We start from the raw sequence: 20,169 nt of genomic DNA, 5'->3' as shown, positions 1-20,169 counted from the left end.
CATATAAACATTCTTTTCATTCTCACTGCCTCCATCTGGTGTTAAGTCTAATCATGTGGGTCCAATTATAATAGCTGTCTTCCCGGTTTCTTTTCTTACACTTTCTCGTCTTTCTAGTTCATTCCTCACACTAATCTTCCTATTCCATTTCTTTGTACCAGTGTTTCTGACTCAGAAATCTTCAGTGCGCCTGTATTCTGAAGGTTCAAGACCAGATTCCTTGGTTTGATAGTTAGTATCTTCTGTTTGACTCTAATGAATTTGGTAGTCTTATCTCCCAGTCCTGGTCTACCTGCGGTCTGTTTGAACTGGGTACAGTTCTCTAATGCCTTTCCTCCAAGGTTAATGGTGGTGTTATTTGGAAATATACACATCTCCACAGATACCTCCCACTCTCCATTGATGTACAAGTCCTTTCTCTACAAAGCGAGTCATCAGCAATGTGTATATTTTTATTCTGCACACATCTTTGCTAACATTTGGGAGCCTACATAGTGGCTACAAAGGACCACGATGTATAGGGTGCTGACAATGATCTATTTCTTGATCTGAGTGGTAGTTACGTGGATGTGTCTGCTTTCTGAAAAATCATAGGACTATATACTTATAATACATGCTTTTTTCTATATGTATGTTATACTTCAGTAAAAAGTTTACTCCCTCTGCATCCAAAAAAAAAAAATGTCCTGACTCTCTTGGGCCCTTTGCATTTGTTTAAATTTTATAGTCAGATTATAAGGTTAACTGCAATTGCACTGAGTTTATAGATAGAGTTGGGGAGAATTGCCAACTTGGATATTCCTCAGTATGACTGAGGAAATATTTATGATTGAGATATATTTTGTCATTTATTTTGATCAGAAGTAAACTGTCTAGTTATGTAAAGTTTTGTTGGAACACAGCCACACTTATTTATTTGTTTTCTATGGTTTTTGAGCTATAGTGGCAGAGGTAAGTGGTAGTGACAGATGGCCTGCAAGCATAAAATACTTACTTTCTGGTCCTGTTAGAAGAAAAGATTTTCAGACATGATTTAGGTCTTTTATTATTTTCTCCATTAGGGTCTCACACATCTTGTATTTGGTTAATTCCTATGTTCCTTATGGTTTTGTTGTAAATAATAACTGTTTGTCAGATGTTCTAAAACTGTTTGCTGGCAAATAGGAAAGCTATTTGCTTTTGTATATTAATCTTACATTCCTTTGAGAAACTCTTATTCTAATAATTTTTAGATTTTTCTATATAGGTGATGATAGTATGAATAATGTCAGCTTTGTTTCTCCCTTTCCAGTTCCATCTCATTTCATGTTTTACCCTTCTTTCATAAAAGCTTGATGCTTTCCTGTTCTTTTGAGAAAATAAACAAAATAGATAAACCCCTAGCCAGATTTACCAAGAAACAAAGAGAGTCTACACACAAATAGAATCAGAAATGAGAAAGGAGAAATCACTACAGACACCACAGAAATACAAAGAATTATGAGAGTACTATGAAAAATTACATGGTAACAAACTGGATAACCTAGAAGAAATGGACAACTTTCTAGAAAAATATAACCTTCCAAGGCTCACCCAGAAAGAAACAGAAAATCTGAACAGACCAATTACCAGCAAATAAATTGAATTGATAATCAAAAAACTATCTAAGAACAAAATACCTATACCAGATGGTTTCACTGCTGAATTTTATCAAACATTTAGTGAAGACTTAGTACCCATCCTCCTTAAAGTTTTCCAAAAAGTAGAAGAGGAGGGATACTCCCAAACTCATTCTACAAGGCCAACATCACTCTAATACCAAAACCAGGCAAAGACACCCCAAAAAAGTAAAATTACAGACCAATATCCCTAATAAACATAGATGCAAAAATACTCGATAAAATATTAGCAAACCGAATTCAAAAATACATCAAGAAGATCATCATGATCAACTGGAATTTATTCCAGGGATGCAAGGATGGTACAATATTCAAAAATCCATCAACATCATCTACTGCATCAACAAAAAGAAGGACAAAAACCACATGATCGTCTCCATAGATGCTGAAAAAGCATTTGACAAAATTCAACATCCATTCATGATAAAAACTCAACAAAATGGGTAGGGCAAATACCTCAACATAATAAAGGCCATATATGACAAATCCACAGCCAACATTATACTTAACAGCAAGAAGCTGAAAGCTATTCCTTTAAGATGGGGAACAAGACAAGGATGCCCATTCTCCCCACTTTTATTCAACATAGTTCTGGAGGTCCTAGCCAAGGCAATCGGACAATACAAAGAAATAAAAGGCACCAGAAAGGCAAGGAAGAAGTCAGACTGTCCCTGTTTGCAGATGACATGATATCGTACATAAAAAACCCTAAAGAATCCACTCCAAAACTACTAGATCTAATATCTGAATTCAGCGAAGTTGCAGGATACAAAATTAATACACAAATCTGTTGCCTTCCTATAGCTCACGATGAACTAGCAGAAAGAGAAATCAGGAAAACAATTCCATTCACAATCGCATCAAAAAGAATAAAATACTTAGGAATAAACCTAACCAAGGAAGTGAAAGACCTATACCCTGAAAATTACAAAACACTCCTAAGAGAAATTAAAGAGGACACTAATAAATGGAAATTCATCCCATGCTCTTGGCTAGGAAGAATTAATATTGTCAAAATGGCCATCCTGCCTAAAGCAATCTGCAGATTCAATGCTATCCCTATCAAAATACCTACATCATTCTTCAATGAACTAGAGCAAATAGTTCTAAAATTCATGTGAAATGACAAAAGACCCTGAATATCCAAAGCAATCCTGAGAAGGAAGAATAAAGCAGGCATAATTATGCTCCCTGACTTCAAGCTCCACTACAAAGCCACAGTAATCAAGACAATTTGGTACTGGCACAGGAACAGACCCATAGACCAGTCAAACAGAATAGAGAGTCCATATATAAACTCAAGCTTATATGGTCAATTAATATACAATAAAGGACCATGGATAGACAATGGGGAAATGACAGCCTCTTGAACAGCTGGTGTTGATGAAACTGGACAGCTACATGTAAGAGAATGAAACTGGATTACTGTCTAACCCCATACACAAAAGTAAACTCAGAATGGATCAAAGACCTGAATGTAAGTCATGAAACCATAAAACTCTAAGAAAAAAAATATAGGCAAAAATCTCTTGAACATAAACATGAGCAACTTCTTTGTGAACATATCTCCCTGGGCAAGGGAAACAAAAGCAAAAATGAACAAGTGGGACTATATCAAACTAAAAAGCTTCTGTACAGCAAAGGATACCATCAGTAGAACAAAAAGACATCCTACAGTATGGGAGAACATATTCATAAGTGACGTATCTGATATGGAGTTGACATCCAAATTATATAAAGAGCTCATGCACCTCAACAAACAAAAAGCAAATAATCCAATTAAAAAATGGGTAGAGGAGCTGAACAGACACTTCTCCAAAGAAGAAATTCAGATGGCCAACAGGTACATGAAAAGATGCTCCACATCACTAATCATCAGAGAAATGCAAATTAAAACCATAATGAGATATCACCTCACACCAGTTAGGATGGCCAACACCCAAAAGACAAAAAACAGCAAATGTTGGTGAGGATGTGGAGAAAGGGGAACCCTTCTGCATTGCTGGTGGGAATGTAAACTAGTTCAACCATTGATGAAAGCAGTATGGAGGTTCCTCAAAACACTCAAAATAGAAATACCATTTGACCCAGGAATTCCACTCCTAAGAATTTACCCTAAGAATGCAGCAGCCCAGTTTAAAAAGGACATATGCACTCCTATGTTTATCACAGCACTATTTACAATAGCCAAGAAATGTAAGAAACCTAAGTGTCCATCAATAGATGAATGGATAAAGAAGAGGTGGTATGTATACACAGTGGAATATTATTCAGCCATAAGAAGAAGAAAAATCCTACCATTTACAACAACATGGATGGAGCTAGAGGGTATTATGCTCAGTGAAATAAGCCAGGCGGAGAAAGATAAGTACCAAATGATTTCACTCATATGTGGAGTATAAGAACTAAGAATAAACTGAAGGAACAATACAGCAGCAGGCTCACAGAACCCAAGAATGGAATAACAGTTACCAAGGGGAAAGGGACTGGGGAGGGTGGATGGGAAGGGAGGGATAAGGGGGAAAATGTGGCATTATGATTAGCACACATAATGTAGGGGGTACATGGGAAAGGCAGTATATACAGAGAAGACAAGTAATGATTCTATACCATCTTACTAGGCTGATGGACAGTGACTATAGTGGGGTATATGGGAGGGATTCTATGATGGGAGTCTAGTAACCATAATGTTCAAGTAATTGTACATTAATGATATCAAAATAATAAAATAAATTTTTTTGATGCTTGATGCTTTTGTGGTTTCACAATCATGTATAATGTTTAATGTGAGGTTTTTTTTTTAGTAGAAATTTTATCAGTTTTAGGGAACTCCCTTCTTAAACTTCCATAAACTCCCCAAGTTAGCTAAGAGTTAGTGTTGAATTGGTCATATGCTCTTCCTGTGCAAATGTTGATATGATCATATTTTTCTTCTCTGATGTAATAGGATAAAAAAAATTTTTATTAATAGACTTAGAAGTTTTAGATTTACAGAAAATTGAAATGTACAGAGAATTCCAATTTATCACCCTATTCCCACCTCCCAGTTTTCCCTGTTGTTAATATTTTACAGTATATTACCTTAGTGTAATACATTTCTTATAACTAATGAACCAACATTGATACATTATTATTAACTAAGTCCATAGTTGATTCAGATTTCCTTCATTTTTACCAAATATCCATGTTTTTTCTGTTCAGGGCACCAACCATGTTTCTTCAGTTGTCATGTCTTCTTAAGTTCCTGTCAATTGTGATGTTTCTCCACTTCCCTGTTTTTGATGTCCTTGATAGTTGTGAGGAGTACCAGGCAGCTGTATTCTGGCATACCCATCTATCAGAATTTGCCTAATGTTTACTTCACAATTATACGGAGGTTATGGGGTCTGGTGAAGATACAAGTACAGTGCCATTTTCATCACATCACACCAAGAGTACACATACTGTCAGTGTGACTTATGGCTGTTGACACTGACCTGATCATCTGACCACAGTAGTGTTTGTAGGTTTGTGAACAGTGAAGTCACCATTCCCTCCCCCATTCCACACTCTACTCTTTGGAAGGAAGTCACTATGCACACCATGTCCATGTTCATCTTGTGTATTTTCTGCCCTAGTCAGTCAGTCATTTATTTAAGGAGCCCTGGTCCATTTTAATGGTGAATGGTATTAGAAGCCCAGATGTCAATATTAGGCGTGCTTATTGCCCTGGGGTATTGTTTTTTAGGCCTTCTTAGCTGAACAAAGAAACGTGTCTACTAACCCATGCATGTACACATACCTACAAATATTTCTGTATCTGATCTGTATCTATATTAGATAAGTATGAGGTTTCATTGATATCATCAACTCTAATCCATCACTTCAGGTATAATTCTAGCCTGTTCTCTTGCTTTTCTGTAACCTCCCACTTCAATAGTGAGAAAACTGGCTTTCATCATCTGCCATCCATTTACTTAAATTGTTCAATTCCAGTATCTATAGCAGTATCAGAACTGTTAACCTATACTACAGTGGGAAGGAACTTTATCAACTAAAGGACAGTCCTTATATTAATTGATTTTTGAATTAATGTTTTACCATCCTTACATTTTGGGGACAAATCTTACTTGTCTGTAGTATATATTTTTTGTTTTTTGTTTTTTGAATGTCTTGCTGGATGCAATTGGATAATTTTTTCTTTAAGGCTCTGTGGGTAAAATTGTAACATTTCCAGAGTATCTCACCTGGCTATAGTGCATTTGTATATCCTCCTGGGCAGAGAGAAGTTCATCTCCATATCAATGTGTAATTACTTGGGCAACCGAGGGTGTGTCTAAACTGAGAGGTTAGGGGGAGGGGGCTGGCTGGCTTGCTTGTTCCACAGCAGAGGAGAAAAACGGCCCAGACTGCAGTTTGTGAGCAATAAATGGATTTTAAACTTTATTTCTCCCTTTGATTGATTTTGGTTTTTAGAGATATTTTGTCTCCCCAGACTTACAGGCTCTTTCTATGTTCATAAGATTGACCTCTGGTTCTTCTGTCTTGTAATTTTCTTTTTATTTATTTATTTATTTATTTATTTATTTATTTATTTATTTATTTATTTATTTATTTATTTATTTATTTTATTAAGGTATCATTGATATACACTCCTATGAAGGTTTCAAAGGAAAAACAATGTGGTTATTACATTCACCCTCATTATCAAGTCCCTCCCATACCCCATTGCAGTCCGTGTCCATCAGTATAGTAAGATGCCACAGAGTCCTATTTGTCTTCTCTGAGCTGCACTGTCTGCCCCGTGACCCCGCACATACCATGTGCACCAATTATGATACCCCACAATCCCGTTCTCCCTCCTTCCCCCACCCCTCCCCTTTGGTAGCCACCAGTCCCTTCCTGGAGTCTGTGAGTCTGCTACTATTTTGTTCCTTCAGTTTTGCTTCGTTGTTATACTCTACAAATGAGGGAAATCATTTGGTATTTGTCTTTCTCTGCCTGACTTACTTCACTGAGCATAATACCCTCTAGCTCCATCCATGTTGTTGCAAATGGTAGGATTTGTTTCTTATGGCTGAATAGTATTCCATTGTGTATATGTACCACATCTTCTTTATCCATTCATCTACTGAGGGACACTTAGGTTGCTTCCATATCTTGGCTATTGTAAATAGTGCTGTGATAAACACAGGGGTGCATATGGCTTTTTGAATCTGAGAACTTGTTTCCTTTGGGTAAATTCCTAGGAGTGGAATTCCTGGGTCAAATGGTATTTCCATTTTTAGTTTTTTGAAGAACCTCCATATTGCTTTCCACAGTGGTCGAAAGTTTACATTCCCACCAGCAGTGTAGGAGGGTTCCCCTTTCTCCGCATCCTCTCCTGTCTTGTAATTTTCTTATTTTGTCCTGTCTTTGCCTACTTTTGATGTCTACACTGTACTAAACCTGTAAACTGTCTGGGCTTAGTAGTTTATGAGTAGATTACTACTGTACCAAATAATCTAATCATCCTAAATATGTCCATATTTTCTAGTTTTCCTTCATTGAACTTCTGTTAGTGTTTTGTTAATAACTTAGTCTCTGCTATATGTGAAACTGTAACTCCTTTTTTATTCCTAATGTTTGTGCTTTCTTTTTCTTGCGTAGCTTTGCCAAGAATAAGCCTACTTAATTTAAATTTTTAAAGAGCTAGCATTTATTGCTATTTATCTTTCTAGCATTTCTTTTTACTCATTTCTGGTCTTTATGTCTTTTTTCTTTAGGCTTAGTTTGTTCTTTAGCTTCTTTTTTAAACTACAATAAACATTTATTGGACCTTTTTCTAACTACTTGAATTGGATGATGACCTCATTAATATTTTTTCATCTTTTCCTATATATATATATTTAATGCTATAACTTTTCCTGTAAAAGTACTATTTTTATTGTATCTTAGAAATTTTGTTCTTTGGTGTATTTGTTCTTCAGTTCTGTATGTTTCCCAGTTTACATTAATATTATTTTTTGGCCTGTTTGTAAATTTCCAAAGAAACTGGGAAATTTGAAAGTACATCTTCGAATTTCACTCGTTTTGATAAAAGGACTGTGATACCTATTGAACTTTGCTCTATTATAAAGTCAGTTTTTATAAATGTGCCTGAAAGTAATTAAGTTCTCTTAATTGTTGCATTCAAGGATATAAAATCAGCAGATCAAACTTGTCAATTTTATATTTAGCAATATATCTTTAAATTTCTTAACTGCTTGATCAGAGGAATGTGTGTTAAAATCTCTTTACCTGTATCAAACAGGGCAGGACCCAATTAGAAGACAAAAACCACACAGTACATTGAGAAAAGAAAGCTCAGGCTAAAGAATTATTAACAAAAGTTTGAGGTAACTGAGAATTATATGTAAGAGTTAAAGATGCCTTTAAAGAACATAGGAATAGCAGGTACAGGGAGCAACCACTCCCTCTAGGGTTGGTATAGGTCTTCCACAGAAGAGCTGGCTTGCCCATCATTGGAAAGAGCATGGCTGGGGCTCCCTGAGTGGTGGAGAAGTTGCTAAGTGCCTTGCTGGTGACATTGTTTTTAGTATGGGAGAGGAGGTGCATTGGGAAGCTCCTGAATACTGTTGGCTGTCACGTGTGGTGGGATCCAAGAGTTGGAGAGGCTGCCTTCTCCATGAAACCTACCCTCTCAATTCTAAATCGATCCTTGTGTGATAATGGAGGTGGCTTAAAGATTTTTCCTTTGCTAACAGGCACAGGGCTAAGCCTTGTTAGTAGAGAGTGCTGAGGGGCACTGGAGAGGAAGTTTCAGTGTGCTTGGCTAGCCAGGCTGTTGATACTTTGACCTCAGTGCCCAGTGAGCATTGGCTTCAACTTCAAGTCACCAGCACTATTTACAATAGCCAAGATATGGAAGCCAGTATGCTTTGTCCAGCATTCAGTTCCTGCAACAGACATGGTTTCTCTAGTACTAGGTTTCTGCAAGGCACCATTTTTTATTGTGTTGCTTCCAGCCTTGCCACTAGAAACAGCACTGCATTGAATATTACTTCTCCTACATTTTTTTTTTCGGTATCTACAATTACATGAGGAACATTATGTTTACTAGGCTCCCCCCTTCACCAAGTCCCCCCACAAACTCCATTACAGTCAGTGTCCATCAGCGTTCCTTTACCTACATTTCTGTAACCATGTGCTTGTGTATCTGTAGAACAGATTACTAGATATGAAATTGTTGGGTCAAGGAGTATTTACATTTAAAAACTTTATAGCTATTGCCAGATTGCTCCATAGAGCTTGTAGCAGTACACACTTAACTGATGTATAAGAGTACCTCTTTTCCCACACCTTTATCAATCTAGTGTAGTATCAGATTCTTTACTATCAGTCTGTCTTGCTCTCTTACTGGTGAAAACATGTATGTCTAGAGTTTCGAAGACCTCCCCAGGTTTGATGATTTGCTAAGAAGATTTACAGAACTCACCATGTAACTATTTTAGTATGATAGTTGGCTTATTTTAGTATAAAAGTTAGTGTGTTTGGTCTGTTTTACAAAATCAGCGTCATTTACTTTATGACATGGCTTAACCATATCAGCAAGTTTAAGCTTTTGGAAATGTTAGATATGTCAGTATGTCCAAATTTGAAGGTTGATTTTTAACTTAAAGCTAGGTTTGTTTTCTGAATTGTGAGGTTGATTTTAACAGTAGAAAATCTTTGTATTTAATACTTTAGATGGCAACTATCAAAAGGAAATAGGATCATGGCAACAGATGATGATAATGGTGATGGAACAAGCTTATTTGATGTCTTTTCTGGTAAGAGCTCATTTTAATTGACTTTTTAAGTTTATCTAAGGCATACCTTGGAAATACTGTGCATCTGGTTCTAGACCTCTTCAAAAAAGCAAATATTGCAGTAAAGTGAGTCAAATGATTTTTTTTGTTTTCCAGTGCATATAAAAGTTATGTTTACACTATGCCGTAATCTATTAAGTGTTCAATAACATGTCTAAGAAAATAATATATGCCTTCTTTAAAAGTACTTTATTGCTAAAAATTAATAACCATCATGTGAACTTTAAGCAAGTTGTAATCTTTTTGCTGATGAGGGTCTTGCTTCAGTGTTGATGGCTGCTAACTGATAAGGATGGTGGTTGCTGAAGGCTGGGGTGGCTGTAGGAATTTCTTAAAATAAGACAGTAATGAAGTTTTGTCTCATCATCTGACTCTTCTTTTCACTATTGAGTTCTCTGTAGCATGTGATGCTGTGTGGTAGCATCTTACCCACAGTAGAACTTTCTTCAAAACTGGAGCCAATCCTCTCAAACCCTGCCACTGTTTTATCACCTAAGTTTATTTAATATTCTAAAGCCTTTGTTGTCATTTCAACAATCTTCACATATCTTCACCAGGAGTAGATTCCATCTCAGAAGACCACTCTGTTTGCTCTTCCCTAAGAGGCAACTCTTCATCAAGTTCAAGTTGTGTCATGGGGTTGCAGCAATTCAGTCTCCTTTTCAGGCTCCACTTCTCACTCTAGTTCTCTTGCTATTTCCACCACACCTGCAGCTACTTCTCAAGGATGTCTGGAACCCTTCTAAGTCATCCATGAGGATTGGAATCCACTTCTTCCAAACTCCTGTAATGTTGATACTTTGACCTCAGTGCCCAGTGAGCATTGGCTTCAACTTCAAGTCACCAACTGCACTGGCTTCTGACAAGGGAGTCCGCCTGTCCTTCGGAGCTTTGGAGCCAGGCATTGACTTCTCCTCTCTAGTTATGAAAGTTCTGGGTGGCACCTTCTTCCCATAGAGGGAAGGCTGTTTCATCTCCATTGAGAACCTGTTGCTACTATGTTGCACCCTCATGAAGTAGCTTAGTGAGATCTTCTGGATAACTTGCTGCAGCTTCTCCATCAGCACCTGCTGCTTCACCTTGCACTTGATGTTATGGAGATGGATTCTTTCCTTAAACCTCATAATCCAACCTCTGCTAGCTTCCAACTTTTCTCCTGCAGCTTCCTTCACGGAACTGAAGAGAATTAGGACCTTGCTCTGGATCAGGCTTAAAGGAATATTGTGGTGGTTTGATCTTCTGTCCAGACCACTAAAACTTTTCTCCATGTCAGCAATAAGGCTGTTTCCTGTTTTTATCATTTGTGTGTTCACTGGAGTAGCACTTTTAATTTCCTTCAAGAACTTCTCCTTTGCATCTACATCTTGGCTAACTGTTTGACACAAGAGGCCTAGCTTTCAGCCTATCTCAGCTTTCAACGTGCCTTCCTCACTAAGCTTAATAATTTCTGGCTTTTGATTTAAACCGAGAGATATGTAACTCTTCCTTTCCCTTGAACACTTAGAGGTCACCGTGGGGTTATCAACTGGCCTAATTTCAATATTGTTACATCCTGGAATTTGGAGGCCCGAAGAGAGGGTGAGAGATGGGAAAAAAGCTGGTTAGTGGAGTAATTAAAACATGCACAATGTATCAGTTAAGTTTTTCATCTCACATGGCTGGTGTTTGGTGCCTTAAAACAATTACAGTGCTCACATCAAAGATCACCATAGCAAACTTTTTTTGTGCCATGTCTTTTTTTTGTATCAAATGTACATCACATGGTTCAACAGTCCCCCTCCCCATTCCCGCCACCCTCACCGACTCCCCTCCCTCTTAGTAACCACTAGTCATATTTCAGTGTCTGTGAGTCTAATGTTGTTTTGTTCCTTCTGTTGTGCTTTGTTTTTATATTCCACAAATAAGTGAAATAATGTGTTTGTCTTTCTTGGCATGACTTATTTCACTGAGCATAATACCCTCTAGATCCATCCATGTTGTTCTAAATGGCAGGATTTGTTTCTTCTTTATGGCTGATTAATATTCCATTGTGTATATGTACCACCTCTTCTCTGTCTATTCATCTACTGATGGACACTTAGGTTGCTTCCATATCTTGGTTATTACCATAACAAATTATAACTAATATTAAAATAATGAAAATTTGAAGTACTTCAAGAATGACCAAGATGTGACACAAAGACACAAAATGAGCAAATGCTGTCCGCTACAACCTTCCAATCTGTAAAAATCTCAATATCTGTGAAAAGCAGTAAAGCAAAGTGCAATAAAATGAGATGTGTCTGTATTTAATTACAAAATCATTTACTTATTCAGAACATTGTCAGTATCAACTCTTTCTCCCCACACATACATGAGTTAATACAATAAGTGCCTGGCAAATAGGAAGTGCTTAGTATGAATTTTCTTACATTGTCTGCTTTCAAGCCTCTTAAATGTAATAAAATTAGCAACTTGGCTATGTAAGTCGTGATGATTTTTATTGTCATATACAAAAGATAAGATATAGGTATTTGTTACTCTTGAAGTTATTTTTTTCTAGTCAGTCCATTGGTGGTGCTTTATTGTTGTTTAGGGAAAAATTGACACCATGGTGGATGATTAGTTGGAAAGAGATAACTGAGACCTTGTAGTAAAATAAATGCATAAAATAGGTGTTTGATAATATGTGGAATGTGAACATCCAGATCTTGGCATGACGTTTATCTAATTCTTTTGTCTTAATTATTATGCTGTGGCAACCTCATTTTTTCAGAATACAGATGAATATTTACTGACAATTATGGTAACTATGCTAAAATGTAAAAAGGGAAGTGTACATGTCTAGTACAATTCCGTTTTTGCTGAAAATACAGTTTTTTTGAAAATTCATACTCATAGATATGGAAGATTCACATGAAATAACAGCCATCTTAACCACTCTGGGTACTTTTGTTTTTTTGTATGTTAATTATTTTGTGCTTATGTAGTTTCAGTTTGTTATGCTGCCACATATTTCTCTTGTGATATTTTTTCTTTAAAAATTTCAAAACTGACAAAAATTAAAAGTATAATATAATGAACACCTTTATTTTTCACCTAGATTAACAAATGGTTAACTTTTATCTCATCTACACCTCTCACTATTTTGCAGGATGATACATTGCTAATCTCATTTTCTAGAAACAGTTGTTTTCATTTCTACAAATTACTCTTTCTGAGGTTCCTCATGCTCTCTCTGAGGTCCACATGCATGCACTTTTTGATAGTAACAGCCAGTGTATTTTTTTTAATTAAAGTATCATTGATATAAAATCTTATGAAGGTTTCACATGAGCAACATTGTGGTTTCAACATTGACCCATAGTATCAAGTCCTCACCCCCCCATTGTAGTCACTGTCTATCAGCATAGTAAGATGCTATAGTCATTACTTGTCTTCTCCGTGCTGTACTGCCTTCCCAATAACCTACCTATATTGTGACTGTGAATTATAGTGTCCCTTAATCCCCTTTTCCCGCTCCATTCACCTTTCCCACCCCCTCCCCTTTGGTAACCAAAAGTCACCTCTCAGTGTGTATAAGTCTAATGATCTTCCGTTACTTCTGTTTTGCTTTGTTTTTATGTTCTACAAATAAGTGAAATCACAGAGTATTTGTCTTTCTCTACCTGGCTTATTTCACTGAGCATAATACCCTCTAGGTCCATCCATATTTTTTGCAAATGGTAAGATTTCTTTTCTTTTTGTCTGAATAATATTCCATTGTGTATATATACACTACATCTTCTTTAGCCATTCATCTATTCATAGACACTTACGTTGCTTCCATATCTTTGCTATTGTAAATAGTGCTGTGATAAACATAGGGGTGCATATGTCTTTTTGAATCTGGGATCTTGTTTTCTTTGGGTAAATTCCAAGAAGTGGAATTCTGGGGTCAAATGGTATTTCTATTTTTAGTGTTTTGAGGAACCTCCATATTGCTTTCCACAACAGTTGAACTAATTTACATTCCACCAACAGGAAAGTAAGGGTCCCCTTTCTCTGCATCCTCACCAGCATTTGTTGTTTCTTGTCTTTTCAATGTTGTCCATCCTGACTGGTGTGACGTGATATCTCATTGTGGTTTTGATTTGCGATACCCTGATGATTAGCCATGTGGAGCATCCTTTCATGTGCCTGTTGGTCATTTGTATTTCTTCTTTGGTCTGTTCACTTCTTCTAGTGTCTATTCAGGTCCTCCACCCATATTGTATTTATTTGTTCTCTGGATGTTGAGTTCTTTATATATTGTGGATGTTAACCCCTTATCAGATGAGTCATTTACGAATATATGTTCTGATGGTGTTCTTTACTATGCAGAAGCTTTTTAGTTTGATGTAGTCCCACTTACTCATTTTTGCTTTTGTTTCCCATGCCCAAGGAGAAGTGTTCAGGAAAAAGTTGCTCATGTTTATATTCAAGAGATTTTTGCCTATGTTTTTTTCTAAGAGTTTTATGGTTTCATGACTTAGATTCAGGTCTGGTTTCTTCTGTATTTACCTCTTGTTAATATTTTATACCAGTGGGTTTATCATTTTGTATGTATCATTGTGTACACACATACACACACACACCAATTTTTTTCTGATGCTTATCAGGGTAAGTTGCATACCTTATTATCCTTTACCTCCAAATACTTAAGTGTGTATTTCATAAGAAAAATTTGTTTTTTTTACATAACAACAGCATAGTTATTAGTTTCAGTAAATTTAACTTTAATACTTTTATTTAATCTACCATTTTTATTCCAATTTTGTCAGTTAACCCAGTAGTGTTATTTATTACTGTGAATGTGTTTAGAGCCCTCATTTTAATATTTAGTTTTACTTTGTGTCATCATGTTTGTCTTTCTGATTTTGTTGCCTTCTTTCAAATATTATTTGAATATATGGATTCCATTCTACTGTATATATTAGCTTTTTGGGCTGTATCTCTGTATTATTTTTTAGTGGTGTTCATGGGATTGCAGTATATATCTTTCACATTTTTCAGTCTCTTTAATAATATTGTATCTTTCCACTAAGCTGTAGGATCTTGTATAGATGCTGCATTTAACTTCTATCCATCTACTTATGTTAAAGATTGTCGTAAATCCCATGATACAATGCTGTAATTTTTATTTTAAACTGTCTTGTATATCTTAAAGAAATTAAGAGGAATTAAAAGAAGTTAAAGGGAAGAATCAGACTTTTATGCTTACTCAGTTACTTACCATTTCTAGTCCTTTTAATGATCTTCTAATATAATTTTCCTCTCTGTTATCTCTTTTTTCTGGGATTTCATATGTATGTATGTGAGAACATTTGATATTATACTATAGGTTACTAAGAATTTTCTTTTTAAAAATATTTTTCTCTCTTCAGATTGGGTAATATTTATTGATATATCTTCAAGGCCACTGGCTCTTCTGTCAAGCACATTTAGTGAAATTTTTTTACATTAGATATTGTCATTTACAATTTTAGGTTTTTCGTTTGGCTCTTTTAATTGTTTCTATTTCTTTGCCAAGATTTCCTATTTAGTAATTGTGGATTGCATTCTGGACATTGTAAATGTTATGTTACAGCGACATTGGATTTTATTATGTTCCTCTGAAAGGTGGTGGTTTTTTTAATTTTAGCAGGTATTTAACTTGGCTGAAAAACTTATGCCTTCCCAATGATGGATAGCAGCTGAAATCTTTCCAGATTTTTTAGCTTTAGGGGAACTTTTTGGGGTTCTAACTTTTACTTGTATAGTTTTTGGAGTCACTCAGATTTGGGCACAATTTGGCGAATCCCCTCTGTGGTTCACTGAATTTCTTCACATATTTTCTAGTTGCTATTATTACCTCCAAAGTTTTTTCTCTGGTTCTTCAAGCTATTAAGACTGGAGGTTTTTGTATGAGTTTTCACTGCCTGTCATGGCTCCAGCTAGGAGCCTATCCTTCAACAAAAGATTATAATAAAGGGGAATAGGGAACTCACTCAGTGTCATTTTATTGTTTCAGATGTTGTCTCCCTTCCAGTTTTTGCCTGCTGTCGATTGCTCTCTAATTTTTCAGTTATCTTTTTTAAAAGAATGAGGCATAATTTACATAGAACATTATATTAGTTTCAAGGTTTGTAATGTGATGATTTGAAATTGGTATGTGTTGCAAAGTGATCACCAGATTAAGATTAGTGGTAGAGCATTTGATTGCAGCTGACTTTCAGTATTTTGTTCAGAGTTTATAGTTGTTATGTGGAGGAGGATTGGTCTGATAGAAACTACTCTGCTATTACTGGAATTGGAAACTTCTCCCTTTTAAGTGTAAATATGAAGTAACAGAGTCATAAGTCTGTGTGCTAAGATCTTCCTGTTTATAAGGTTGTGTAAAAATTTATTAAACAGTTGTCTTTTGATGGAAGACTAATCTCTGATCCTTCAGAGTAGGAATGGAAAAACTTCACATCTAACAGTTTTAACCAGTCTTTGATTTTCTTGCAGCTTCTCCTCTTAAAAATAATGATGAAGGTTCTTTGGACATATATGCTGGGTTGGACAGTGCTGTTTCTGGTATGTAAATTCTACAAGAAAATTATTTGATTTTGTTTGGTCAGTTTATTGGAAGTGTTTACTTTGTTGTTACTGATACTTGGAGTAACTCATAGATCCTGGACAATCTGCCTATTCTTTGAAATAAGTACACTGGAGTAATTATTTTCTTGCCCAAAGATTGATCAGTAAAACAAATTAGCAGTCAGGTTTGTTGTTCATCTAGGTCTCAGATTTAATCGGACCTTCAGCAAAAATATTTTGTACAATTGAAATGCAATTGGTAGTAGTTTCTGTACATGCATAACTACATATACTAAGTTATAAGTTATATGATTAGAATCTTTGAAAAGAGTAGTTGTTATGTATCAGTATGTATCAGTAAGACTGATATGCAGGGTCTGCTGACCTATCCAAATTAGAAACCTTGTCCATAATCAGATCTCTCAAAGCTTTGAAAAATAGGATCCACACACCTACCTGTCTTCTAGGTAAAGTGGTTCTCCAACCCTCTGTGAAATCGGTATAGATTTGGATGAAATGCAGGAGGTGGAGAAATATATAGCCCTACACAAAATCAAAAAGCTTAACACATACTTTTTTTTTCTAGCTTTATTGAGATAAAACAGACAGCATTGTGTAAGTTTAAGGTGTATAATGTGTTTATTTGATATACTTACATATTACAAAATGATTGCTGCCTTAGTAAGCTAGCACTTGCATTATGTTACATAAATTCCATCTCCTCTTTGTTCTGAGAACATTTAAGATGTACTCTCTTACCAACTTTCTATTATATAATATGATATTTTGAACTATCATCACTGATGTATGAGATGCTCAGAACTTACTTATCCTTTAGTAGCTGGAAGTTTATACTCTGATCAGCATGTCTTCTTTTCCTACACTCCTAGCCCCCCCTCATAACCACCATTCTAGTCTCTATGCATTTGGCCTTTCTAGATTCTACATATAAGTGGTACAGTATCTGTCCTTCTCTGTTTGACTTATTTCACTTAGTGTAATACCCTCAAGGTCCATCCATGTTGTCACAAATGACACGTTGATTGTCTTTCTCACATCTAACTAATGATCCATTGTATTTATGCATCTTCTTTATCCAACCCTCTGTTGAAGGACACATAGGTTGTTTCTATATCTTGGCTATTGTGAATAATACTTTGGTGAACATTGGAAGTGAAGATACCTCTACAAGATCCTGTTTTCATTTGCTTTGGATATATACCCAAAAGTGGGATTGCTGGGTCATTATGTGGTTCTATTTTTAATTTTTTGAGGAACCTCTGTTTTCCATAGTAGTTGCACCAGTTTACATTCCCACCACAGTGGAAACGTTTCCCCCTTCTCCACATCCGTGCCAGTACTTCTTAGCTCTTGTCCTTTTGATGATAGCCATTCTAACAGGTGTGAGGTGATAGCTCATTGTGGGTTTGAGTCCCATTTTCCTGATGATTAGTGATGTTGAGCACATTTTCATGAACCAGTCATGTTGGACATTTGCATGTCTTCCTTGGAAATAGTCTATTCAGTTCTTATGCCCATTTTTTTTAGTCTTTTTTTGTTGTTGTTACTGAGTTGTGTGGATTCTTTATTTTAGATATTACCACTTTATAAGGTAATATAATTTCCAAATATTCTCTCCCAGTCTGAAGGCTGATTTTACATTTTGTTTATGATTTCCTTTGCTGTGCAGAAGCTTGTTAATCTGATGTAGTCCAGCTTGTTTATTTTTGCTTTTGTTGTCTTTGCTTGGTCAAATCCAGAAAATCATTACTAATATTGATGTACAAGAGCCTACATGAAGCTTTTTTCCTAGGAATTTTATAGTTTCAGGTCTTACATTCAAATCTTTAATCCATTATGAGATGATTTTTTTTGTGTGTGATGTAGATAGGAGTCCAGTTTCATTCTTTTTTTTAATCAGATGTACAGCACAGTGGTTTAACAGCCCTGCTCCCCTTCTCCCTTGCCCATTCCCCTCCCCCTTGGTAACCACAAATCACTTCTCAGTGTATATGAGTCTAATGCTCTTTTGTTCCTTCTCTTTTGCTTTGTTTTTATATTCTACAAATAAGTGAAATCATATGGTATTTGTCTCTCCATCTGGCTTGTTTCACTGAGCATAATACCCTCTAGGTCCATCCATGTTGTTACAAATGGCAGGATTTGTTTTCTTTTAATGGCCGAATAATATTCCATTGTGTATATGAACCACATCTTCTTTAGCCATTCATCTATTGATAGACACTTATGTTGCTTCCATGTCTTGGCTATGGCGAACAGTGTGGCACTAAACCTAGGAGTACATATATCTTGAATCAGGGATTTTGTTTTCTTTGAGTAAATTCCTAGGAGTGGAATTACTGGGTCAAATGGTATTTCTATGTTTAGTTTTTTGAGGAACCTCCATACTGCTTTTCACAGTGGTTGCACCAATTTGCAGTCCCACCAACAGTGTAAGAAGGTTCATCTTGCTCTGCATCCTCACCAGCATTTGTTGTTTCTTGCATTTTGAATGTTGGCCATCCTAACTGGTGTGAGGTGATATCTCATTGTGGTTTTGATTTGCATTTCCTTGATGATTAGCGATATGGAGCATCTTTTCATTTGCCTGTTGTCCATTTGTATTTCTTCTTTGGAGAAGTGTCTGTTCACATTTTCCACCCATATTTTGATCAGTTTATTTGTTTTCTGGGTTTTAGAGATGTTTGAATTCTTTATGTATTTTGTATGCTAATCCCTTGCCAGTTGAGTCATTTATGAATATATTCTCCCATACTGTAGGATACCTTTTTGTTCTTCTTATGGTGTCCTTTGCTGTGCAGAAGCTTTTTAGTTAGGTATAGTCCCACTTACTCATTTTTGGCTTTGTTTCTCTTGCCTGAGGAGATGTGCCCAGAAAAAATTGCAGATGCTTCTATTCAGGAGATTTTTGCCTATGTTTTTCTCTAAGAGTTTATGGTTTCATGACTTATATTCAGGTCTGTGACCCATTTTGAGTTTACTTTTGTGTGTGGAGTTAGACAATAATCCAGTTTCATTCTCTTCCATGTAACTGTCCAGTTTTGCCAACGCCAGTTGTTGAGGAGACTGTCTTTTCCCCATTGTATATTCATGGCTCCTTTATCATGTATGAATTGTCCTTATATGCGTGGATTTATATCTGGGCTTTCTATTCTGTTCCATTGATCTGTGGGTCTGTTTTTTTTTTTTGCCAGTATCAAATTGTTTTGATTACTGTGGCTTTCTAGTAGAGCTTGAAGTCAGTGTAATCCCCCCAGCTTTGTTATTCTCTCAGGATTGCTTTGGCTATTCATTGTCTTTTGTGATTCCATATAAATTTAGAACTGTTTGTTCTAGTTCATTGAAGAATGCTCTTGGCAGTTTGATAAGGATTGCACTGAATCTCTAAATTGCTTTAGTCAGGATGGCCATTTTGACAATATTAATTCTTCCTACTCTTGAGCATGGAGTAGATTTCCATTTTTTGGTGTCTTCTTTAATTTCTTTTCAGGGTTTAGGTTTTTCACCTCTTTCATTAGGTTTATTCCTAGGTATTTTATTCTTTTTGATGTAATTGTAAATGCAGTTGTTTTCCTGATTTCTGTTTCTACTAATTCATTGTTAATATATAGGAATGCAACAGATTTCTGTGTGTTAATTTTGTATTCTGCAATTTTGCTGAATTCAGTTATTAGTTCTAGTAGTTTTTTGTTGGAGTCCTTAGGGTTTTCTATGTATAATATCATATCATCTGCAAACAGTGAGAGTTTAACTTCCTTACCAGTTTTGATGCCTTTCATCTCTTTGTTTTGTCAGTTGCCTTGGATAGGACCTCCAGTAGTCTGTTGAATAAAAGTGGTGAGAATGGGCATCCTTGTCGTGTCCTCTATCTTAGAGGAAAAGCTTCTAGCTTTTTGCTGTTGAGTATCAAGTTGGCTGTGGGTTTGTTATATATGGCCTTTATTATGTTGAGGTACTTGTGCTCTATACCCATTTTGTTGAGAGTTTTTATCATGAATGGGTGTTGAATTTTGTCAAATACTTTTTCAGCATCTATTGAGATGATCATGTGGTTTTATCCTTTATGTTAATGTGGTGTGTGATGTTGATGGATTTATGAA

At 35.9% G+C, this 20,169-nt stretch overlaps 1 protein-coding gene across 3 annotated transcripts in view; it reads left to right on the top strand.

Annotated features, from left to right (window-relative positions):
• CASP8AP2 (caspase 8 associated protein 2) overlaps positions 1-20,169 on the top strand; it is a 55,102-nt gene that overhangs the window by 5,528 nt on the left and 29,405 nt on the right. For 2 of the 3 annotated variants that reach the window (XM_073220966.1, XM_073220967.1), the window contains exons 2-3: positions 9,366-9,448; positions 15,977-16,045. In XM_073220966.1, coding sequence (XP_073077067.1) covers positions 9,394-9,448; positions 15,977-16,045 — 124 coding nt within the window. In that variant the 5' untranslated portion in view covers positions 9,366-9,393. The remainder of the gene's footprint in view (positions 1-9,365; positions 9,449-15,976; positions 16,046-20,169) is intronic. The other variant, XM_073220968.1, reaches the window with a different exon arrangement.

This window comes from Manis javanica, chromosome 13 (genome assembly GCF_040802235.1).
Source record: "Manis javanica isolate MJ-LG chromosome 13, MJ_LKY, whole genome shotgun sequence".
In the NCBI taxonomy this organism is placed as follows: Eukaryota; Metazoa; Chordata; class Mammalia; order Pholidota; family Manidae; genus Manis; species Manis javanica.
Note: the sequence above shows the minus strand (reverse complement) of the source record. Positions and strands in the feature narration are given on the sequence as shown.